The 24,628-nt window shown below is 39.5% G+C and overlaps 1 protein-coding gene across 1 annotated transcript; it reads left to right on the top strand.

Annotated features, from left to right (window-relative positions):
- The first annotated feature begins 1,488 nt into the window (after positions 1-1,488).
- LOC121324563 (ADP-ribosyl cyclase/cyclic ADP-ribose hydrolase 1-like) lies at positions 1,489-19,244 on the top strand. The gene is made up of 9 exons (XM_041266614.1): positions 1,489-1,634; positions 2,588-2,714; positions 3,090-3,216; positions 4,607-4,742; positions 4,968-5,050; positions 5,861-5,934; positions 11,130-11,222; positions 17,803-17,889; positions 17,990-19,244. The coding sequence occupies exons 1-9, from the start codon at positions 1,604-1,606 to the stop codon at positions 18,066-18,068; spliced, it is 837 nt and encodes a 278-aa protein (XP_041122548.1). The 5' UTR covers positions 1,489-1,603; the 3' UTR covers positions 18,069-19,244.
- Positions 19,245-24,628: the final 5,384 nt, after the last annotated feature.

Genomic DNA, 24,628 nt, shown 5'->3' with positions numbered 1-24,628 from the left:
TGTCAAATGCAATAAAGAATTGTCCATTTTTAAATTTTTTGTGGATTTCTCCTTTCTGAAAAGCTAATCGTGACCCTCTTTTGAAAATGTCTTATAAAGCTGGGTTTTCTTGGCAATAACATACTGTTCTCATTCATGCCAGATAAATTGTGTTTATCACATACCAATTGAACAGCACACAGCTTGCACACTTCTTTACAGTTATTGGTTTGTTATGTTCCTAAACATGCATCTTACATAATCTTACTGCAATGTACTCAAAAAGGGTAGTCCCGATCCTATATTGACTAAACTGGCATTGTTGGTCTTCAGATACACTATAGATTATTATTAGTTTCTACAAATAAAGCCTTAACAATATAAAATATGTCCCTAAAGTATAATTCATTACTTATTTATTGGTGTGCTTCTTTACAACTGTGACCAAACGCTATTTCAGTTACAATATTGGTAACTATGGTTTTGCTGCATGTTGAAAATGATAAAGGGGTTTCTCTAAATGAGAATTTTCTCATTGGCATAAAAAGTCTGTTTTTTTTTTGTTTTTTTTTAAGCATAAAGGTCGAGTTCACCCATTCTCTGCTTGAATTGAAAAAATATAGATTGAAAAAAACGTTACCTTATTTAAAAAAATAAATGTCTATTAATCGTTGGTTTGGCAAAAAAATAAAAATCGAATAGTAGCCAGCCTAGTTGTTTTTAATTAAAACATGACTAGCGTGTTAATTGCACAGAGTGATTCAGTGCACTCACTTCATGAAGGAGACATAGACCAACTTCTGTATTAGCTCTAATAAGATTGGATTTTGGTAAGATAAAAAGCTCTTTCACTTAAAGTTAAACAGGCGCTGTCAGTCACACATTATACTGGGGGTCACTCGAAACAGCAAGAAGTCCCAGACAGTTTATTTAGGAGAATCTTTTTTAGCTGCATATTTGGAGTTCAGGCTGAACTGAATCACTCAGAGATTTTTTTTACAGTATTGCTGTCTTCTAGGTGTCAATTGGTAAGTAATTTCGAATTTGTGGTTGTTGCTGGGGATGTATGCTACCGACATACTGGTTTTGAGGTGTAACTTACTGAATATTTGAAAAAGTGCATGAACAAAATTTGATATTTTTTTTTACAAACAAAGGTTTTATTTTTTACCAAATCATTAGTAAAGCTATTTCTTGTACACGCTTGTATGTTAAATCTTTGATATTTTTTTGAGCCATTGGGGTTTCTAAGTTATTTCTTAGAAACCCCTATTAAAGTATATACATAACCATTTTATATAAGAAACTAAAAATGGGTTCAATATAAAATCCAAAGCTTTCTACACAGAATTGTAGTCAAGGTTTTCATGAACGATACATTGCATATTAGTGCATTAAGCCTTTTTGGAGGCTATTACAAATGTTGTGTGATTCAAGGTAACATTCCAATCCAAACTAGATACAAGACTGCTGTAATGCCACTATAATTCCTCATCTCTTTGTTTAAGGTTCTGATGATTCAGCTACCGCTGGGGCTGATATTAGCTTTAAAGCTCATTAAAGGAGGAGTTTATTTAAAATAAATTGCCAGTCTTTGGTTCCAGCACTGTTTGATTAAGACTGAATGGATGCTAACATGACTAAAACTGTGATAGGTACGTATTTAATTCTATGTTTATTTAAAAATACTATGTAATTATTTTAGTGATTGATATCAGTCTATAGCTGGTAGGACCATACGTTGTTGTGTGTTTTAGATTAGCTATATAATGACTTCTACAAGTCATTATACAGCCTGTACAAGGTGCATTTTCCACTTTCTCTCATTAAGCTGTGCTGAAAGTGCCTCATTATTTAGGTTAAATAGGGTTGATTTATTAACATGTTAAATTACCTTAAATGCCAGGTAAGAGGAAAATGAAAATATAAAGCAGTTATAAATGCAGGTTGGTTGAAGTGACACTCACAAGTCATGTCTTCATAAAATAAGTACAAATAATATAAGTCATGTATTTTTGGGGGTGTTTTCTCACTAATGTTGCAAATCTAGCAATGAATAACTATCAATGAACTTCAGTCAGTGCGGTTTCTCATCAGTTAGTGTTGTTATTTCCCTCAGGCAAACATGGTACAAACCTTAGACTGGAACTTAGAACTAGGCTAAATAGGGTGTTGAATTTGTAAGAGATTACGAAGAATAGTCTGGTATAGACAACACCTACCAAGAAATACATTCATGCCCTGTCTCATTACCACTGCTGGCCACAACACAGAGGCCAAAATAACAACAAAGATAACTTTTGTTTACTCTGAAAAACAGACTCGTAACAGGAACAAATGCAGCTTTTATAAAATACAGAATAAGTGTTCAGGAAGCCAACTGCATAACCAAATTGAATCAAGATATGCGAGGGAGAGCACCACCCCTTTATATGTGTACGTGTTTAATAAAGATTCCCTTTTTAATGTACTTATTAATTGCATACAGGGGTTTCAGGCTGAACTGTTTTGTAGTTTATAAGACTGGTTTCCATTAGATGTGTACCAGAGACCTGTTTATGTCACCGTCAATAAATATAAATCTCTGAATCTCTATTTTGACTCCTAGGTGTTGTAGCACTGCTGGTGCTGATGATTGGGGGATTCCAGGCTGACACAGGAACTACAAAGAACTTACAAGAAATTGTTATTGGAAGATGTTATAACTATATAAGGACAATTAATCCGAATATTGGGTAGATGGATTTAACCAGTTATATTCATAAGTTATATTCATCATAAGTTATATATAATAGCATAATATTATAATATAATGGTAATAATATAAGCCATAGTATTTAAATAATGTATTAACATTCTAAGGTTGTACCTGATTATTTCTCTAACATCACCTTTGAAAACAAATTGTGTTTATGCATCAAAGACAGCAAGAATTAACGTAATTGACTTACTGGTTTCTATTTCCTCAAAGGAAGACTGGAGAAGCATGTAATAAAAGTACTGAATAAAAAAACAGACAAAATTATGTCTGTGTATTTGACTGTGGATTATAAAAAATTTAAAATAACATTTTATTTTATAAAATTTTGTGTTTTCTGTATTTTAAGCAGGAATGACTGCAATGATATCTGGTTACGTTTTCTGGATGCTTTTCTTGGGAAGGACCCTTGTGATGTCCCAGTTAGGGACTATGATCGGTTGTTCAGTACAGTACAACAGACCATACCCTGTAATAAGGTATGATTTACTTTCAGAATATATATATATCTTGCACCTTAATATAAAGCTTCTGAATGACTATATCTCAACAAATGGGGGGATTCAATCAAGAAATGTGTAGCACCACTTGTTCTATGGCACGATTCCGTTGTTCTACAGAGCAATTTAATCAAACTTCCAGCCTTACTGTAGGAAGACAGACTCTAACACATCAATCTCTCCAAACTCATGCTTACATTAAATAAACCATTCATTTAACCCTATATATATATATATATATATATATATATATATATATATATATATATATATATATTATATATAATATATATATATATAAAAAGCAGTCTTGCTATAGTTGCACTCACAGAGCTTGTGCAGGTTTAGTAAAGTGATTCTCAAACTTTTTTTGTATTGAATCCTTCCCAAATTATAACAGGAGACATTTTGGGGTTTAAAGCAAGAGACTGAGTCAGGGTTTCAACTAAGCGTCTGTTTGTTAAATTGTCTGATGCAGGGTATTCTGCTTGAACTGTTACCATGTTTAAAACCAAGACCCACTGGGAATGAGAAGTGGAATCTCAGTTAGGCAATGCAGGGACTGCAATCACGCGGCTGGAGAATCCAGTGAGAATAAATAATTGTTGGTCATCAGGCTGGTCTTAAATGAATTCTGTTATTTAGTAGAGTATTGCTACATTCCGCTTTGAAAACTGTTCTCACAAGTGCAGCCAACATGCACAGCTTTGATAGTCATTCATAATAGGAACTCTTGGTAAAAAGTTAAAGGGTATTTCTGGATTTGGTAATGCTTAATTATCCCCATTTGCAGCTCACTCTTTATATAAGAACTGCATTTTGGGATAATTCTATTTTTTAAAAATAATGAATTGAAAACCCAGTTAAATTGAAATGCTCTTATACTGTAGGGTGCAAATGTATTTGAGAAATTAAGAAAACAGGATGCATTTGTAAGCCTGTAATGGTATAATAGGTTAATAGCTGGTTAGCTGCTCAATTATAGAGAATGTGACTGATTTCCCCACAACAGGACACAGTGAGAGTGAAATAATCAAATACTGCAGCATCAATCCTGGTCTTTGTTGTCACATCCACCTTAGCTTTGGCTGCACAATAAATCTAATTATTTCAATTCTTGATATGGTCACAGGCCGTTCACATTACAGAAATAAAAAAACAGATAAAAAGATAACTATTTTAAATTTAAAAAATTGTGAAATGTCAACTAGGTCTGTCATTATTTAAAAAAAAAAAATCATTTATAATTATAAATAATTGTTGCAGTTGTCTAGAGTAATCTTTACTGTTATTGTAATACTGTATAATACACAAACATGCTTGCTTGACAATATCAGCATCTCATTATGGATGTATTGTATTTTCTTAGGTACTCCTCTGGAGCAAGACACGTGATATTGTTCAGAGTTACTCTGCAGTTACTCATCGTTTTATGACTTTGGATGACACCTTTGTTGGTTATTTGTTTAACACCTTGACTTGGTGTGGGGAAAAAAACAAAAGAGGTAAGCAAAAGAGGTTAGCTTTGTTACTGTTTTTTTTCTGGTCAATAATTATTCCATCTTATGTACATTTCATTTTTATAGCTTTTTTGTTTGCTTGAAACAAGGCCTTACATGCATAACGGGCCTGGTCTTCCAATTGTTCATGTCAAACATTTACTATGTAGTTAGCAATTTGCTTGCAAGATAACAAAGACATTTTTAATGCTAATCTATGTGTTTCTTTAGAACTCAATTATAATTCCTGCCCTGATTGGTCAACATGTGAAAATCAGCCAGTCGCTTCATTTTGGAAAAAAGCTTCAGAATACGTAAGTACACCATTGTATTCATAAGAATTTTGAAGGGGCAGAACCTAATGAGTTGACCCTCTAAAACCTAAAGGTAGTGCCTTTCCATCAGTCTCTGCAAGATGCAGAATTCAAGAGGCTGACGTTCACAAGTCCAGAGTGATTTTTATTGTGTTCGAGGTGTAATACAATTTATTAGTGATTCAGTGGTGCAGTGTTGTTCGGTTTTTGTGCTGGCCTGTAGCGACAGCTCCAGATCGTGTTAGCCGTCTAATAATAACAAACAAGTAGATTTTTAGAGACGACAAAACAAACAAAACACTCACAGTAATATTTTGATCACTCTTTAGCATTCTCTTCATCATAAACAAAGGAATAAATCACATAGCCACTTTCCCTATTTGTACCTTCAGTCACGTCCCCTTGGTTAGCGAGTGCAGCTGTTTCTCCTCCAATCCAATTGCAGCTGTGCCCCTTTTCTAGACGGCCGACTTCCACCTAACACTGGGAATGAATTGTCAGGCCATCCAGTCCAGGGCACTCTGTTCCCTTTACACTGCGTCCTCACAGGTCGGGAGGGAGATTCATCACCAAGAATCATTTTGTCTCTGTCACACCAAGTTATATGAAAACATAGATATGAGAGAGGAGGGGAGAATACATTTCTTTTGGTAGAGGATCCCTGCTGGCCCATAAATGTGTGTATTTCTTGATATTATGTAGTCAATAGGTTAATAGCAACAATTATGGCATTAATGGCTTCTGTGGAATATTATTACATACTCTAAGGGCTGATTTCTGTATCATTAACTCATATTTACTGTTTCTCAGTTTGCTGAATCAGCCTGCGGGGATGTCACAGTGATGTTGAATGGATCGATTTACAATGCATTCAGCAATACAAGGTACATAGTTGTTTTGTCTGTTCCTTTGTCTGATGCCTGCATAGCTACAGTGCCCTCCGTAAGTACTGGGACCATGAAGTCAAAATTGCTATTTTTGCTGTACACTCGAGCAATATGAAAATACGAGTAAAAGATAAATATGTGACAAAAGTACAGAGCGTCACCTTTTATTTCTGGCATTTTCAATACATACATGTTTTACCAACTAAGAATAACAGCACTTTTAGAGTTCCATCCCCCCATTTTATGTGAGCAGAAGTATTGGGACAATTCCATTTAAAGCAAATATAAGAAGTATAAAAGTTAGTGTTTAGTCGCAAATCTTTTACATGTAATAACAGCAGCGAGTCTGCGACCCATTGACATCACCAAACCCTTGGTATCATTCTTTGAAATGCTTCACCAAGACTTTACTCCAGCCATGTTCAGCTGTTGCTTGTTTTGGGGAGTTTCTGACTTCAGCCTTCTCTTTAGCAAGTGCATTGCATATTCAATCAGATTTAAATCAGGAGATTGACTTGGCCAGTCTAAAACTTTCTACTTTTTTCCCCTGATGAACTCCTTGTTGCATTGGCAGTGTGTTTTGGGTCATTGTTCTGTTTCATTGTGAAGCACCGCCCATGAGTCTGGTGGCATTTCCTTGCCAAGAAGCTTCTGTACACTTCAGAAGTCATTCTGCTGCTGCCATCATTCGTTACATCATCAATAAAGATTGGTGAGCCCATTCCAGAGGCAGCCAGTTCCTTTTTTTCTCCACACTTTTCCCTTTCCATCACTCTGATAAAGGTTAATCTTTGTCTCATCTGTCCATAAAACTCTGTACTGGCTCAACTCTACTGTTTAGCAAATTCTAATCTGGCCTTTCTGTTTTTGCTTCTGATCAGAGGTTTGCATCTTGCAGTGTAGCCTTTGTAATTCTGCTACCGAAGTCTTCTGTGAACAATAGATTGTGACACTTTCACCCCAGCATTCTGGAAGTTTTTGGTGATTTCACAAACATTTCTTTGAGGGTTTTTTTTCACAGCTCTGGTCATTGTTCCGTCATCAGCTGCTGTTGTTTTCCTTGGCTGACTTGGTCGTTGCTGATTGCTGAAGACACCAGTGGTTTCTTTCTTTTTCAGGACATTCCAAACTGATTTTGATGCCCAACTTTTGTGTTATGGTTCTAATTGAGTTTGTTTTTTCTTTTAGCCTCCAAATCGCTTGCTTTTCTTTCATAGACAGCTCCCTAGTCTTCATGTTGGATTATGCCTACTGACACCAAATGCAGACTCCAAAGGCAAAAGCAAGGATAGAGCTGAGATTACACATTCACAGCTCTCTTATGTGTGAACAATCCAGGCAACAGGAAACACCTGATCAATTAGAAACACCTGTAAGCCAAATGTTCCAATACTTATGCTCACATAAAATGGGAGGATGGAGCGTGAAAGTGCTGTTATTCTTAGTTGGTAAAACATATGTGTGTTGAAACAGCCAGCAATGAAAGGTGACATTCTGTACTTTTGCCTCATGTTCATCTTTTAATCATATTTTCTAACATTTCTAACATAAAGGACACTATTCACAAAGCTTTTTACCACCACGCTAAGTTTGTACCTCTTTTCTTATAAATTCAGAAGGAACTGTTATAGAACTAGTAAGAAATAACTAAGGTGCACATAGGATTTCAAGTTACGTATAACTTTTATAATTAATTAATTGAAAGCTCAGTTGGAACAAAAACCAGCAGGGCAGTGGGTTCCCAGAACCAGGAATGGGAATCACTGCCATACACAATGATATAGTGCATTCTTTAAGTACTATAGTACTATCATGTACTGCAGAATAGTATAGTATTTTACACAGGGTTCTATAGTACCTGTAAAACCCTGTATTGTTTTACTCTATGGAAATTATAGTATTCTATAGAATGTTGCAGTATAGTATTTCGTGGTGTGTGTTATCTTCATGCTACTAGAGTACAATATTTTAACAACACAGTCTACTGTGTGGCACTTTTATAAATCTGCAAACTAAGTGAATATAGAGAATTGATTCGGTGAGCTGTGCTGATCAAAGACAGCTGGAGATGTTTGTTTCTTTACACCACGCGCAAGAAATTGTTATTTTAAACTTTTTTTTTTTTTTTCAATGTACTGTAAGTTACTATTAAGAAACAGATCAAATAATAACTAACATTTGACTTGCACAGCTTCGATGCTAATATGCCCTAAAGAAGTTGACTGACACATATATTGACAATTTATTTAGAGCTACATCTTACCACTGTGTGGTAATTATTCTATCAGGTGACACACTTCAGGATATTTTACTTACACAATAACATTTGAGCTAGACCCGTTATATTATCCAATGAATAATGCAAATTCAGTTTATTAAATACCACACTGATTGTTAACCCTGCTTCTGGAGTCAAATTTTTGTTGCAAATGAGCTCACAATTATTTAATTGAACCATTACTTGAACAAATAATTTGCCTAATCAGAGCATTTTAATTATTTTGAGCAAATGGAGATTTCAAGTTACCAATGAAATTTTGTTTTTATGTAACGTCAATTCTCCAACCTTTTATGAACTAAAAACAATAACAAAATTGGCAAATTATTAGTTCAATTAAGAGTTAAATTAAGTAACAGTGCTCAGCTGAAAAACCAACAAATCAGAAGACACAGGGGTACTCCAGGACTTGGGTTGAAAACGTATGAAATATAGCGTCTGTAATTTGTAGCCGAATCTAATTCATATTTCTGAGGTTTTTAGGAGAAAACATTTTCCTTTAATGTCTTGAGGGCTACAAACTGCAAGTTCTTCACTGTCAACAACATTTGTCATGAAACTGGCGAGATTACTTTTTAAGTAATTGTCATAAATTGTCATCTGGTCTCTTAGCCTTTTAAACTTTTTATAGAATACAAGAAGCTCTGAACAGTTATAAGCATCTGCAAATTGATTAGTACTTGGGACAACTACAAAAGAGGTGATGTAACCAAATGACGTATCAGTGGCAATGATGGAATTGTCTCTGTTAAATCCTGTTGCATACCTAGCTGTACAAAACAGATTGTTCACAATTGCGCATCATTTGTACACACTTACATTTAACTGATCTACAGTTAAATGGTTCAGTTGACTACCAACCTTTTCCAGTGCTAGCCTTTCTTCAATTAATAAAGGTATTTTTTCACATTTGCCAAGAGTAACAACATCTGAACTCACATAGATAGATTTCATTATATGTGGTTGACTGCCTGTCAATTTGAGGAACATGTCACAAGCTTCATCAGCAGCACTGTCAAATGTGTGTCGGCCATGTCTCATCAGTTTTTGTTCAGCAAAGAGTCCCTTAAATATTTGAAAAGGAACACACTGGGTGCCTGAAAATAGTTTCAGCAATTTTCCATTGATGTCCTCATAAACAAATGCAGAATTAGCCCACAACATTCCCCACTGTCGCACACTCTCTGTCAAATGGGTAAGCAGGTGAACATTGTAAGAGCAGTGTTCTTTACCATAAATTTCTGAAACCTGTACAACAAATTTGATTAAACATTTTTCAGAAAAGTAAATGTACTCATTAGTGACAGATGATGACAGCAAGATGGATATAGCATTACTAATAGCATCCAATGTCTGTAAAACTTTCCACTTACTACACCTCTAAGCACAACTGGAGAATACAACAAGAGAAATGCCCTCCATTCTGTTGCTTTCCAGTAGGCCTTTTCAGACAGTCATCTTGGATTACGGTGAACTTCATTAGGAGGTTTGACTTTTAGTAGTTGTAGATCAATGACTTTCATATATTTTGAAGATATGAAAAATTCTTTATTTGCATTCTTGCTATCCTACCACATATTAGTAAATTGCCTAACCACACCTAAGCAAACAGAGTGCATATAATCAGGGACAAAACCTGTGATAATGTCAAATTCAGAGAGCAATAGAAGGGGACTGGCACCTTTAACTCTCATTTCATCTTGACCTTGAGTAGAAGCTTTCTCTGCGTAACTAATTGTTTCATCTTTTGTTAGTGAATACACACGTGCATAACCATTTCCTTTTGGTACAACTTCTCCTTTTTGTAAACAAAAGCCACAGCAGTAAGAACCATTAAACTGTTTAAAATTTTGAACAATAGCACATGCAACTGCATCACACACACAGATTAGAGGACAGACTTTAGTTGTATGTTGCATACCACACTGATCTTGCAATTCTACACCATCTGTATAACACTGTTGAAGGTCCTCTACAAAGGGTGCAAAATACATGTCAACACAAGGCTTCTTGGAACCAAACCACAAAGTATGGAGAATTACATTATTCCCTCTCTTCCAGTGGAAGTTCATTAATGGTACACAAAATAGGCCATATTGAATAATGAGAGGATTTAAAAACAGGACTACCATCACAATTAACGGACAAGTGATATTTTTAGTATTTTCAACAAAATCAGATAATTTGGGGTTTTGGTTCTCTTTTCCTGTTTGTTTGTCACCTAAGAGGAGATCAGAATTAAAATGTGACCTGAGTGCATGATAAATGTTGGGTTGCTGCAGAAGCTTTTTTATTTGGCATGATGAAGGCATTACAAGAAAGTAGATACTGATTTTGATTTATAACACAGTTACATTCACCACATCTTTCAGGTGGATTCTGCCCTAGGAAAAAAGAATTCTATAGAAAAATTTAATACGGGCGTTGTACTGGTTTTAATGAAAGTAATGCCTGTTCAGGTATTTATGAATGGGAATAAGAGACAACTTTCTTGTTTGTTGACAAAGAAAAATAAATGCATTTGTAAAAATTTCTGTTACACAAAGGTGTCATTTAAAGGTTTGATAAAAACATCTGTTTTAGTTTTTGCAGGTTATTTTATTTACTAAAATTAAAGTGTTTCAATTTTTTTTTTTTTCACTCAGTGCATATTCTGTGTGATTTCCATCTTTCACAATATTTATTCAAATGAATAAAGGGCTGTTTAGATTAGGTTTGTTTATAATGTTACAGGTTTAAATGTATAACTTTTTTTTAATTTAACATTTTGGATTTTCCCATGGAATGTTAATAGTGGGCTGCAGATCCTAAGCAGCTGAACAGGTTAGCCTCGGGTAAAAAGTTTTAAAACACCTGCTGTATAGTCCTATAAAAATAACAATTAGGTTCTTAGTGTATTTTTTTCTCCCTAAAGTATGCTTAGAAGGGTTGAAGTCCAGCATCTTGATCCAAGGAAAGTCAATCAAGTTGACATCATGGTAATTAACAGCTTACGGGGACCAATCAGGTAAGTAGAATGTGTGATTGTGACAGGGATGGCTTTGTGGTGACATCAGGCCAGAATGTAGGAACAAAAACAAACAGGCAGTACTGCAGAGCAAAAGATGCAGTATGTGCCATTTTGTTTAAATAACAAAACAAATAAAAGGCTTTAACAAAATGCTCACAGACCAAAATAAAAGTTTAAATAAAATAATCACAAATAGTATACACAAACACCAGACTGGTCAGTTTCAGTTGCTTTCATTGTTCCTATTTATATTTTAGTTTTGTTTTTAATACACTCGCTCACTCTCGTTCACACACTTACCCCCTGTGCAGAGAGCTCCACTTCTCTCTCTGGTGAAGGAATCAGGACTAGCTGGTGTGCTGCGTTTGACCCACTTCGTGGCCACTGCGGCAGAGCGGTTTTCCCCAGTGCTCCGCTCAGCAGCATATGCAGGGGCTACTGATGACCACCAGCATCCTGTCCTGGTCTTTCTAAGGGTGCAGGGAGATGCAGCTTCTGCTTCTCTCCCTCTGGTGGTGGTGTAGACAGAGGCAGTTCCTGCTGCTCTGCTCCTGGCGCCAAAGGCGGCAGGGTCTCCTCCCCTTCTGGCTGTGAAGGCAGCAAGGGCTCCTCCCCTTTTGGCTGTGAAGGTGGCAGGGGCTTCTCCCCTTCTCTGCTGTGGGTGGTGGAGGCAGAACCAGCAGGCACTATCCCTCTGCTGGTGGAGGTGGGAGCGGCAAGCAGTACTCCCACGGAGGTGGAGGCGGAACCAGCAGGTATTCTCCCTCTGTTGGTGGAGACATGGGCTGTGGACATTTGGCCTCACCCCTTTTGGGATGTGGACGTTCGGCCTCCTCTCTTTTGGGCTATGGACACAATGACTCCTCCCGATTGGGCTGTGGACACAATAACTCCTCCCGGTTGGGCTGTGGATGCTCAGCCTCCTCCCTTTTGGGCTGTGGAAGCTTGGCCTCACCCCTTTTGGGCTGTGGACTCCTCCCTCTTGGACGATGGAGATGACCGGGTCTAGTCCACCCCCAGAACCACTCTGCGACGTCCCCAACCAGGCTATGCTTCCAGGCATCCTCGTAATGGGGATCACCATAGGGGCAGTCCTCCCTGTCATGCCCGAACTCACCACAGGCATAGCACATGGGGCCCCCTTCATCCCTCCATTGTTCCTTCTCAGCTGCACAGTCTGGGGGTCCAAATGGACTTGGAACCCAGAACCACCACCTCTTGCCCAGCTGTTGCTGCTGTTGCTGCCAATTGCAGCTCTTCCTCTCCTTCCTCTTCTTCCTCACTCCACAAAGTAATAATAATAATAAAAAAACCTGCAGTACCTTCTCTGGCCTGAGTCTAGGAGGCACTGATGATTCCACGCTGTACACCACATGTGACAGGGATTGCTTTGTGGTGACATCATGCCAGAATGCAGGAACAAAAACAAATGCAGTACTGCAGGGCAAACTATACGACATGCATTCTTTTATTTAAATAACAAAACAAAACAAAAAAAGGCTTTAGCAAAACAATGCTCACAGAGCAAAATAAGTTTCAAAAAAATAATCACTAACACTAAACACAAACAGTGTATCAGGCTGGGTAGAGTTGCAGTGCTGTCATTGTTCCAGTTTATATTTCTGTTTAGTTTTTAATCCACTCGTCACTCTCGTTCCTCCTTTCAAACACCCACCAGAGCGTCGAAATCTGCAGACTTTTATGCAGGTGACCATCTCCCGATTAGCAGCAAATTATTTACTTCGTTAATTCGAGAGCTGTCCCCCTTCTGCACAAAGTTTTTATTTTCACACAGGCAGAGGACTAGCTGCCTAATCTCGCTTCTGCCAGAAACAAAACAATATCATCAACAAAAAACAAGATTATATTATTATTATTATTATATATATATATTATGTATTAATATAATAATAATATAATATTATAATATTTATATATTATTAACTGCATTGGGCGCATAGGGGCAGAGGGGTACCCCGCTCTAAAATAAACAAATACACGTACAGGGCTCCTTGCCCTGTTACAGTGATATTATGGGCTAGCTGCTACAGCACAACACAATACATGGATGGGTCTATTGTATTGACATCTTAGCAGTATTTCAATATCAACCAATGTAATTGGATGCATTACACTATGTAACACAATTTTAATACAAAAATGACTACAATACAGTATAATCGTAAATCTCGAAAAACTACTCACTTCTAAATCTTTTGTAGTCATTTTTGTATTACTTTAGTATAAATGCATGTTAATTTGGATTCATATGTTGTTTTTTTCTGACTTTATGTGAACGAAAAAACACACATTTGCCCGTTTTCCCATTAGAAATAGTGATATTTTGAAATATCACTGTCTTGGTCACAAAAGCAAAGTTTGTGGGGAATAATAGCCATTTTCTATACTTTTGAGGCATAAGCAATTAGGAAATAACACTTACTACCCAGGAACAAAAAATAAATAAATAAATTGTTACACAGTGTTATTAATTGTGGTCTAAATTAAGTACATCCTTTATAAAAGTTTATAAAAAAAAACAAAAAAAAAAAAAAAAAAACAATAAAGCATAGTAAATGTATGTTGTACAAGTTAAGCATTGTACAGCCCAGAGAGGCATGGTAAAGTATCAAGCATTGAAAAACATGGCAAGCCACGGTAAATACTATGTATAACCATTGGGAAAGTATGGGGATGTGGCAGAGCAAAGCTCTGCCCTTTTAAATTGGCAGGGATGGGGTTAAATTCCCCTACCTGCCTGGGTTTATTATGTTCAGGTGGCTGGGGTTGATTAGTTGATTAGGTTGATTAACGATCAATCAGCGCCCAGCCACCTGACATAAAAGGAGGCCTCTGCTTCTCATTTGGGAGGAGGGAGCTGAGGAAGCAGGTTGGTGTTTGTTTTGTGGTTTTTGAATTTTCTAAATCCAGTGAAGGCATTGCCCAGCCTGGAAACTTTATTTTTGTGAGTTTTGTTTTTGCTTTATTTGTGTTTGAGTATCTGTTATTTTGCCCTTGTGCACTTTATTTTTGTTTATTTATAATAAAATAGTTATTTTTTTGAACTGCAGTCTGTCTCTGGGCCTCTATCCACTCGCCAGCCTGCCACATTTGGTGTCAGAAGTGGGATAGCGCCACCTAGAGGCTCAGAGCAGTATTTTTTATTTTTTTTTTTTTTGAAAAAAAAAATGGGAAAGAAGAGCAGACAGTGGCAAAGGCAGGACAAGCAGCAGCTGAAGAAATGTAAGCTGCTGCAGCCACCGCTGGAGGACCCGGCCAGCCTCTTCCCCTGGTGTTCCTGGTGCGGGAAGGAGGACCATCGTTGGCGGTCCTGCCCAGACGTGCCACCGGCAAACTGGTGTGGCCGGTGTGAGGAGGACGGCCACAACTGGGCAGGATGCCCCTACAACCAGGCCCAGGAAGAGGTGCCGTGTTCACCCCGGGCATCAGGGGCCACCCCACTACCTCCAGCACCACCACCTTCACCACCGTCCCAGGAGATCTGGGACTGGTTGATGCACCCTGAGGCAGACCTCGTCCACGATCTCCCCATAGTTATCAACACGCTGTGGCGTCGAGATGGGGAGAGGTGGGAACAGTGGGAGGAACAACACCACCCGGCCTCCTTCCCAGAGGTTGCCCTCATGGTGGTTAATTACCTGGCGGTAGACATGGGAGATCCACCGGTCACTCCAATAAAGAGAGGTGAGCCGTCGCTCCCAGAGCCAGAGAGGGGTGAGGAGCTGCCGTCGTCCCCAGAGCCAGAGAGGGGTGAGGAGCTGCCGTCGCTCCCAGAGCCAGAGAGGGGTGAGGAGCTGCCGTCGCTCCCAGAGCCAGAGAGGGGTGAGGAGCTGCCGTCGCTCCCAGAGCCAGAGAGGGGTGAGGATCTGCCGTCGCTCCCAGAGCCAGAGAGGGAGGAGGATCTGCCGTCGCTCCCAGAGCCAGAGAGGGAGGAGGATCTGCCGTCGCTCCCAGAGCCAGAGAGGGAGGAGGATCTGCCGTCGCTCCCAGAGCCAGAGAGGGAGGAGGATCTGCCGTCGCTCCCAGAGCCAGAGAGGGAGGAGGATCTGCCGTCGCTCCCAGAGCCAGAGAGGGAGGAGGATCTGCCGTCGCTCCCAGAGCCAGAGAGGGAGGAGGATCTGCTGTCGCTCCCAGAGCCAGAGAGGGAGGAGGATCTGCTGTCGCTCCCAGAGCCAGAGAGGGAGGAGGATCTGCTGTCGCTCCCAGAGCCAGAGAGGGAGGAGGATCTGCTGTCGCTCCCAGAGCCAGAGAGGGAGGAGGATCTGCTGTCGCTCCCAGAGCCAGAGAGGGAGGAGGATCTGCTGTCGCTCCCAGAGCCAGAGAGGGAGGAGGATCTGCCGTCGCTCCCAGAGCCAGAGAGGGAGGAGGAGCCTCCGTCACTCCCAGAGCCAGAGAGGGAGGAGGATCTGCCGTCGCTCCCAGAGCCAGAGAGGGAGGAGGATCTGCCGTCGCTCCCAGAGCCAGAGAGGGAGGAGGATCTGCTGTCGCTCCCAGAGCCAGAGAGGGAGGAGGAGCCTCCGTCACTCCCAGAGCCAGAGAGGGAGGAGGATCTGCCGTCGCTCCCAGAGCCAGAGAGGGAGGAGGATCTGCTGTCGCTCCCAGAGCCAGAGAGGGAGGAGGAGCCTCCGTCGCTCCCAGAGCCAGAGAGGGAGTGAGGATCTGCCGTCGCTCCCAGAGCCAGAGAGGGAGGAGGATCTGCCGTCGCTCCCCAGAGCCAGAGAGGGAGGAGGATCTGCCGTCGCTCCCAGAGCCAGAGAGGGAGGAGCCGCCGCCGCTCTCAGAGCCCGAGAGGGAGGGGCCGCCTCCGCCACCAGAGGGAGCCGGGCCGCCGCCTCCGCCTCCGCCACCAGAGGGAGCCGGGCCGCCGCCTCCGCCTCCGCCACCAGAGGGAGCCGGGCCGCCGTCGCCGCCTCCGCCACCAGAGGGAGCCGGGCCGCCGTCGCCGCCTCCGCCACCAGAGGGAGCCGGGCCGCCGTCGCCGCCTCCGCCACCAGAGGGAGCCGGGCCGCCGTCGCCGCCTCCGCCACCAGAGGGAGCCGGGCCGCCGTCGCCGCCTCCGCCACCAGAGGGAGCCGGGCCGCCGTCGCCGCCTCCGCCACCAGAGGGAGCCGGGCCGCCGTCGCCGTGCTACCTTGGAGATTCGGGGCCCCCTCAACCAAAGAAGGCTTGGGGGCTCCGACATCAACCCCCGCCCACCACCACCCACCATAACAGCCCACCCAAGGGACATAATTGGACTCTTGGGGGGGGGGGGGAGGGGAGGGGGGGGGAAGGGGGGAGTTGGCCGATTGCGGCCAGTGTACGTTGTACATGGGGGGGAGGTGTGTGGCAGAGCAAAGCTCTGCCCTTTTAAATTGGCAGGGATGGGGTTAACTTCCCCTACCTGCCTGGGTTTATTATGTTCAGGTGGCTGGGGTTGATTAGTTGATTAGGTTAATTAACGATCAATCAGCGCCCAGCCACCTGATATAAAAGGAGGCCTCTGCTTCTCATTTGGGGAGAGGGAGCTGAGGAAGCAGGTTGGTGTTTTTGTTTTGTGGTTTTTGAATTTTCTAAATCCAGTGAAGGCATTGCCCAGCCTGGAAACTTTATTTTTGTGAGTTTTGTTTTTGCTTTATTTGTGTTTGAGTATCTGTTATTTTGCCCTTGTGCACTTTATTTTTGTTTATTTATAATAAAATAGTTATTTTTTTGAACTGCAGTCTGTCTCTGGGCCTCTATCCACTCGCCAGCCTTGGGAAAGTATGGGGAAAACTCCAAAATAACCGTTCAGATTTACTGTTGTAAACTTTAATAAGGGAAGAGGCTGACTACTCATTTAGAAACCCTGTAGAAACCAACCAGTGATAACAATAAAGTTTGAAATAATTCTGTATTTAGAATTTTGATTTGTATCCAACTATGCCAGGGTGTAATTAGCACCCAAAATAAAAGAAAACAACAAAAAATGCCAGGCAAGTCATACAGTTACTGTAAAACATAAAAACACCATGGTCTCTCAATAAGAGCACAAAGAAAGGAGGGTGATTATAAGACTCTTAAATGCCAAGACTGTTTCTCATTTCTTCAAAATAAAATGCAGTAAATAAAAAAAAATAAATGCATACAAAGGGGAGAGAATATGTAGAGCTGTAATATTTACACCATTTATCTTTCTACCCAGACAAGTCTGTCCGCCAGCTGTTATCCTGAACCTTTTATACCCATTCAAGATTTGTTAACAAGCGTCCAGTTAATTACTATTACAAACACCTGTGACCAATTATCGGGTCCAGCAAGGGAATTGATTCCACAGTGACAATCAGTGTCCATCAAATCAATAATCAATGTAAATTAATAAACAACACAGAGTGAAATGCAAATTCACACAATGAAAATGGTGACATTGACACTTTTTCTAACAAAAAGAAGCATGCAATAAAATCAATCAAAAATATCTGTAAAAGCACCACTTACATCATCAGTGTGTCATTTAATCTTTGATATATAGCAGAAGATAACTTAAAAGGAAATAAAAGGCAGAAGTCCTATACAAATCTTATTTCCTTATATTAAGGGAGTCCTGTAACAGTGGGTCCATCGTTGAGTTAATACAGATCCTACAACACCAGGGTTTCCGTTGGACTTGTACTGACAATGACAAGTAAGTGGTGTCTTAGTCTTTGCTCAGATTTGCAAATCTTTTGGTAGAGTACAATCAGCAGCAGCTAACATGAGCTTCTGACTTTTCTTTTCTCCAACAGGAGTCTAATAATCTTACAATGTGTTAGAGATCCAAACCATCCATCCTGCAAAATCTGCAACAACAGTATGCACTGCTGAATACGATTCTTAAAAAAATGAAAAGCAGGCCTTCTGTTCATGCTCTTTTAAATGACTCGTTATTGTCCATTTATTTAACTTAGTTGCCAAATTAGTCTAATTTGATATTTATTCGTACGTTTTGTCAGGGTTTGTTTATTCACTAAGCGTTTACTCCAGGTATGTTTGTACCATTTTTACTGTGTTCTAATTCATTTTTACTGTGTTCTACTTAATACACAATTTTACAAAATAACATTACCAACATTATTTATATTGATAAAATGTAAATGTCATCATTACAGTGAAAATATATACCTGTATTTCAGTAATTCCTGAAGTTGTTTGCAGAAAATGTTTATTTTTTACTGTTTTAGTTCTGCTCCTTCATTGGCCTACATACCATATAAACTCTATTTTCTTTTATTTAGTGTGTCCCTTTATTATTTTACCCCCAGTTTTCTTCCAGTTTGAAATGCACAATTGTTTTTTCCCTTGAATGCAGCAATTCCCCACATGGCTCAGGAGACCCGGTTCGCAGCAGAAAGGAATATCCACGAGCAACTGTCTTCAAGGTATCAGAGGATTCTAAAGGACTATGCCTAGGGTTGGGTTAGGGTCATGGCGGGTGGATGTCAGAGAGGGGCAGAGCTCGGGAAGTGAAAGGTGGGAGTGCTGGACAAATGCCCTAAAATCATCTGATGCACTGAAGACAGTTTCTAGTGAAAATTCCTTTCTGCTGCACCCGGTTCAGTGGGCTTTTGCTGATCCCACGACTAAGCTTCACCCAGGAACTCAAGAGCATATGCCAGCGAGCTCCTGACCTCTGGAGGACAAAGGCCATCCCTACCTTTGAGCTCACTGGGCACCTAGCCAGCATGGTTCACTGTAGCGCGATGAGGAAAAACAGTCCGTGGTGATTTTGCCACCCTAACCCACGGAAGCACCAGAGCCAATACCACACTTTCTGTGGAGACCAGCTTACTTCGCACAGCCAGCAGGCGAACCTGTCCTGTATGATTCACCCTGCGTACCACACAGCTGCACTTCTACCAGGTGACCCACTCAGGGACTTACAATTCTATATAATGATCTTAATATGCTGATATATTCCTGTATGTGACCTGTTTAAAATTGTAGCTTATGTGTAACATGACTGATGTCATGTCTCAGGTGTTTTTTACTCAAGTTAAATAAAAGCTATTCTTACTAACCTGTCAACTTTCATGAGAATATAATTTGTATTTATTTAAATCCATTATTAATGTTGGTAGCTCACTGTTTTTTCTGTTGGGGATTCATAACAAACAAGAGGTTTGCTCTTGTTTCTATTTCTCCATCAGACCCCCTAGACATACACCCTAGACCTAGACCTACACCCCATCATGATAAACCACAACTGGATTTTTTGCTGCATTTTATAACACTTGGACTAACCCCAGATTGCATCAGCCACCTATGCGTGATTAGACCAACAAAATAAGAGGTTGGAGCAATCTAGGCAATTCTTCCTATACTATAATATACTAAAAAGAAATGCAGCTGTTACTTATGCCAGATATGGTATCAAAATCAGACCCACATCTGTTGCTCTATATAATGTAAGTTTCAGTGTATTATATAATTTCACATTAGGCTGCAAGTACTGTAGACCAATCAGTAGTGTTATGGACTGAATTAGAGTGATCCTTGATTTCTCAGTTCTGGTATAATATTAATACTTAAATGAAACTTAATTATAACGTTAAACAAATATTTTTACAAGTTTTTGTAAATGTGATGTCCCAATCATATAGAAATTCCTGTAAGAATATGGTTTATTTTCAGAAAGAAAAAGTTTTTTTTTTTTTTTTTTTTTTGCAAAGCATTATTCACGCATATAACCACTGAATAACTTGCCATGCTCCTATAGATTCACTGCTTCTTAAAGTCAATGTTTCCCTTATAAAAGTTTACCACAGTATTTTTACAGTTGTATCATGTTTGCTGCTCCCCCCATGGTTATACTATGCATTAACTTATAGTTTACCCTGGTTTGCCATGTTTATTAATATGCTTTATCATACATTGCTAGTCTTAACAATGCTTATCTATGCTTTTTGCATGCTTTGCTATGCATTTATAAGGGTTTCTAAAGTATGTCTTGCATTCAGTTACACATCAGTTGACTTAGCCCAATTAAAGACGAAATCATCTTTTGCATTCTTTACCCCAGCTTGGTTTTTGTTAACTCATATTGGTTGGTTAACTCAATGTAACTGGAGTGTTCTGTTATGGGGGTATCCGCTGAGAGAACAAAAGAGACACAGAGGATTTGGCCTTGAAACGCTGCTGAGGCATCCAGGTTTTATTATTTACAGGCCGTCAGGTGCAGCAGTATGTGGCCGCCACTAGGGTACCAACAATGGCATCCCGCTTCAGGAACCTTCTCCCTGCACAAACTAAATTAAACTTTTGTGGGATTAAAATTCCCTTAAATGAATCCCCAAGTTTAAATCTCCGATCCCAGTTAAACACTCGTTGATCGTGTTGTAGCTCGCCATGGTTCCACACACAGTGATGAGGGTTCATCTCCTTCAGGCTTGCTGACCAAAACACTAGTCAAACAAAGAGCAAGCGAAGAACAAAGAAACTGGCTTTTCACCTCGTTTTAAAGGCAGGTAACCAGGGTTAGTTGATTGTCAACTGTTCAATTCACACCTGGCCACCTGCTGCACATTTATTTCAAATAAGCAAATTAAATACACCTTTTTTTTAATTACAAACAAAACCATACTATTTATAGCATCTAGACTCTAGAGTGATAGATATGAATGATTTTGTTCATTGATGGCAAATCACATATATAGGGTGTATATAGTGGCTGTCAAAATTATTCACCCCCATGGACTTTTCCATATTTTATTGTGTTACAACATGGAATCAAAATGATTTAATTAGGAGTTTTTGCCACTGATGAACACAAATAAAGTCCATAATGTCAAAGTGAAAAATAAAATCTACGCATTGTTCTAAATTAATTACAAATATATAACAGAAAATAATTGATTTCATAAGTATTCACGCCCTTTGCTATGACACACCTAAATAAGCTCTGGTGCAACCAATTGTCTTTAGAAGTCACATAATTAGTTGAATGGAATCCACCTGTGTGCAATTAAGGTGTTTCACATGATTTCAGGTTAAACACACCTGTCCCTGGGAGGTCCCACAGTTGGTTAGTACATTTCCTAACAAAAACTATATCATGAAGATGAAGGAACATTCAAAGCAAATTCGGAAAAAGGTTCTTCAAAAGCACCAATCAGGGGTAAAATATAAGAACATTTCCAAGGCATCGAACATTCCCCGGAGCACAGTAAAGTCCATTATTAAGAAATTGAGAGAATATGGCACTACTGTTAATCTGTCTAGAACAGGCAAAAACTGAGTATCCAGGAGAGAAGGGCGCTAGTCAGAGAGGTCACCAAGAGGCCTATGGCAACTCTAAAGGAGTTAGAGTCTTCCACGGCTGAGCTGGGAGACACTGTGCATGTGGCAACAATAGCCCGAGTGCATCACTAAACTGGCCTTTATGGGAGAGTGGCAAAAAGAAAGCCATTGTTAAAAAAAATCACATCAAATCTCAGCTAGAGTTTGCCAGAAGGCATGTGGGAGACTCTGAAACCAAGTGGAAAAAGATTCTATGGTATGATGAGACCAAATTAGAGCTTTATGGCCTCAATTCTAAGCGCTGTTTGGCGGAAGCCTAACACCGCATATCATTCTGAGAACACCATCCCTACCGAGAAGCATGGTGGTGGCAGCATCATGCTATGGGGATGCTTCTCTGCGTCAGGGCCTGGAAAGCTCATAAAGATAGAGGGCAAAATGGATTCAGCAAAGTACAGAGAAAACCTGCTGAAGTCTACAAGAGACCTGGGACTTGGGAGAAGATTCATCTTCCAGCAGGACAATGACCCCAAACATGCAGACTGGAGTGGCTTAAAAACAAAACGTCAATGTCCTGGAGTGGCCCAGTCAAATCCCAGACCTCAATCCAATTGAGAATATGTGGAAAGAGTTGAAAATTGCTGTTCACCAAAGGTCCAAAAAAAAGAATGGGCAAAAATTGTAGTGTCCAGATGTACAAAGCTGGTAGAGACTTATCCAAATAGCTGCCAAAGGTGCCTCTACCAAATATTGACTCAAGGAGGTGAATACTTAAGCAATCAATTATTTTTTGTTTTGTATTTGTAATTAATTTAGAACAATTTGTAGATTTTATTTTTCATTTTGACATTATGGACTTTTTTGTGTTGATCAGTGGTAAAAACCACTGATTAAATCCATTTTGATTCCATGTTGTAACACAATAAAATATGGAAAAGTCCAAGGGGGGTGAATACTTTTGAGAGCCACTGTAGTATAACCTTGAATAAGATTTAATTCTAGACTGGTTTCATGGGGTGGGTAGATACGGGTATACTAAGATGGGCCAGTCGCAGCACAAACATACCGCAGTTTGCATTTTCGTTTCAACACTTAACAAAGTATTTATTTTGATTGGTGTACTAAGAGAAAATATTATAGTGACCCGACCAACTGAAGGGGACCTTGTGTTACTTTTGTGTTGTCTTGGTTGTTTGTCCTGTTTGTGTGTCCTCTGCTTTGATGTTTTGTGTATTGTTAGGGTCAGACCATGCCACCTACCTTAGGGGAATTTGTGTGTGTGTGTGTGTGTGTGTGTGTGTGTGCAAGGGGGAGCTGCGATTGGCCAGACGGGACAAGGACACGGGAGCAGCAGGGGTATAAATACCTGGGACGTGCATAAGAGAGAGAGAGTGGGCGAGACAGTGTGAGAGACAAATAGTGACATTGACTGACAGAACAACAGAACACGAAACTAAGGCATGCTAACGTTTTCCTAAAGCCAGACCGGTGATACGATAAATAAATCATTGCGCTGAAATAACATTCATGTCTTTGGGTAGGCTACACATTACATTATGAACAAAAATATACATTTTTACAGTACACCTGTACAGTTAGCACACTTTCTTTTTACTTTAGTCTGTAGGCTACAGGTAGGAAAATAAATCATGCTGTTGCATTGTACACATTAGCATGCAATGAGAATAAAAGATTATTTTAAATTGAAACTAAATGAATTTTATATATTATTATTATTATTATTATTATTATTATTATTATTATTATTAGCTTGGCAGCCTAGACAATTTACATAAAATAGATCATGGTGCCACGAGTCAATTCTCGTTAATATGAATTACTAGGGATCAGCAACAAATTTTGCATTATACCACTAATTAGTATAATTATTAGAAGTCTATACGTCAAATGTATACTGTCCTTTTTATTTAAGTTAGTCAGAGGGGCAGTGCTAAATTGTACACAATTACAAACCACTTGCACATTAATAGAATAGGTGTGTTTCCTATTCCTATATAGATGCTCAGAATGAGCTGGACAGGTTAGTGGCACATGTGTGCATGTTGAGGTTCGGGAAACCAAAAATGTAATAGAAATTTGATTTCAAGGCTTGTAAGTACATCCTGCTTTTAGGGAAAAAGGTATTTGGCTGTTCGCCTCAAAAATGCATTGAGCACAACTGCCAGCGCATGAGAAAAAGCAGGTTGGGAAATGCCAGCAACCATTGTGACTGTTTAAAACATGCTTTCAAAAGTTCTTAACAAATTGATGCATTGTAAGTGTTGCAATTGCTTGCAGCTTTCGTACATCTCGTTGTAATATGTGATCATTTGCACTATGGAGGCCCCCTTTTTGTGAATTTATGCAGGGACGCCCATAATTACATATTCATCAACGTTTGAACCGCAAACAGAAACTGAAACAGAAACAAATAGCATTGGGTTTATTTAATACATTTCACCCAAGACTTTTGACTAATTTCAAACTGGTTTGCAACCACTGTGACAGGCGCAACACTTTAGTACACCTACCCCTATGTGTCCTTGATTGTATTTGAGTGTATACAGTAGTAGCTGATTTAAATGTGTGACTTAGTCAGCTATCATGAAACCAATATTATTCAAAATACAGTACTCTGGCCCATTTGTGAATAAGACCCAGTATGCTGGCAGTACTTTTCAAATGTTTACCATTGTACATCATTAAAAACTGGACAAAAAATGTCCATATATTGCTGCCCATTTATTGACTGCTTGTAAACAAATGCTTATGGCAATACAATGATTTATGAAGCACTTAAAACCATAATGAAACTGACAAACTGCAACGTTGGAACCAAGTAAAACTGGAGATTCATCCCATATAATATGTGACCATAAATTTTTCAGACAGAAAGTTACAGTTCTGTTATATATATATATATATATATATATATATATATATATATATATATATATATATATATATATATATATATATATATTCAGTGTCTTCAAAAGACTTCAGAAAAAGCAAACCATTATGACTACTATTTCAAGATGGGTCTGCATTTTAATTGCCCTAGAACTGGGTGTTACTGTTATTTTGGGTTTGGTGTTTAGACTCAAGAACAAAGAAAGAACAAACAATGGGACTACAAGAAACCTGAA

Source organism: Polyodon spathula, chromosome 1, assembly GCF_017654505.1.
Source record: "Polyodon spathula isolate WHYD16114869_AA chromosome 1, ASM1765450v1, whole genome shotgun sequence".
NCBI lineage: Eukaryota > Metazoa > Chordata > Actinopteri > Acipenseriformes > Polyodontidae > Polyodon > Polyodon spathula.
This window is presented reverse-complemented; position numbering and strand designations above follow the sequence as displayed.

Coding starts and splice junctions, on each gene's coding strand:
- LOC121324563 (XM_041266614.1), top strand. CDS start 1,604: ATGGATGCTAACATGACTAAAACTGTGATAG. Junction 3,217..4,606: donor AGACCATACCCTGTAATAAG/GTATGATTTACT, acceptor GTATTTTCTTAG/GTACTCCTCTGGAGCAAGAC. Junction 5,051..5,860: donor GGAAAAAAGCTTCAGAATAC/GTAAGTACACCA, acceptor ACTGTTTCTCAG/TTTGCTGAATCAGCCTGCGG.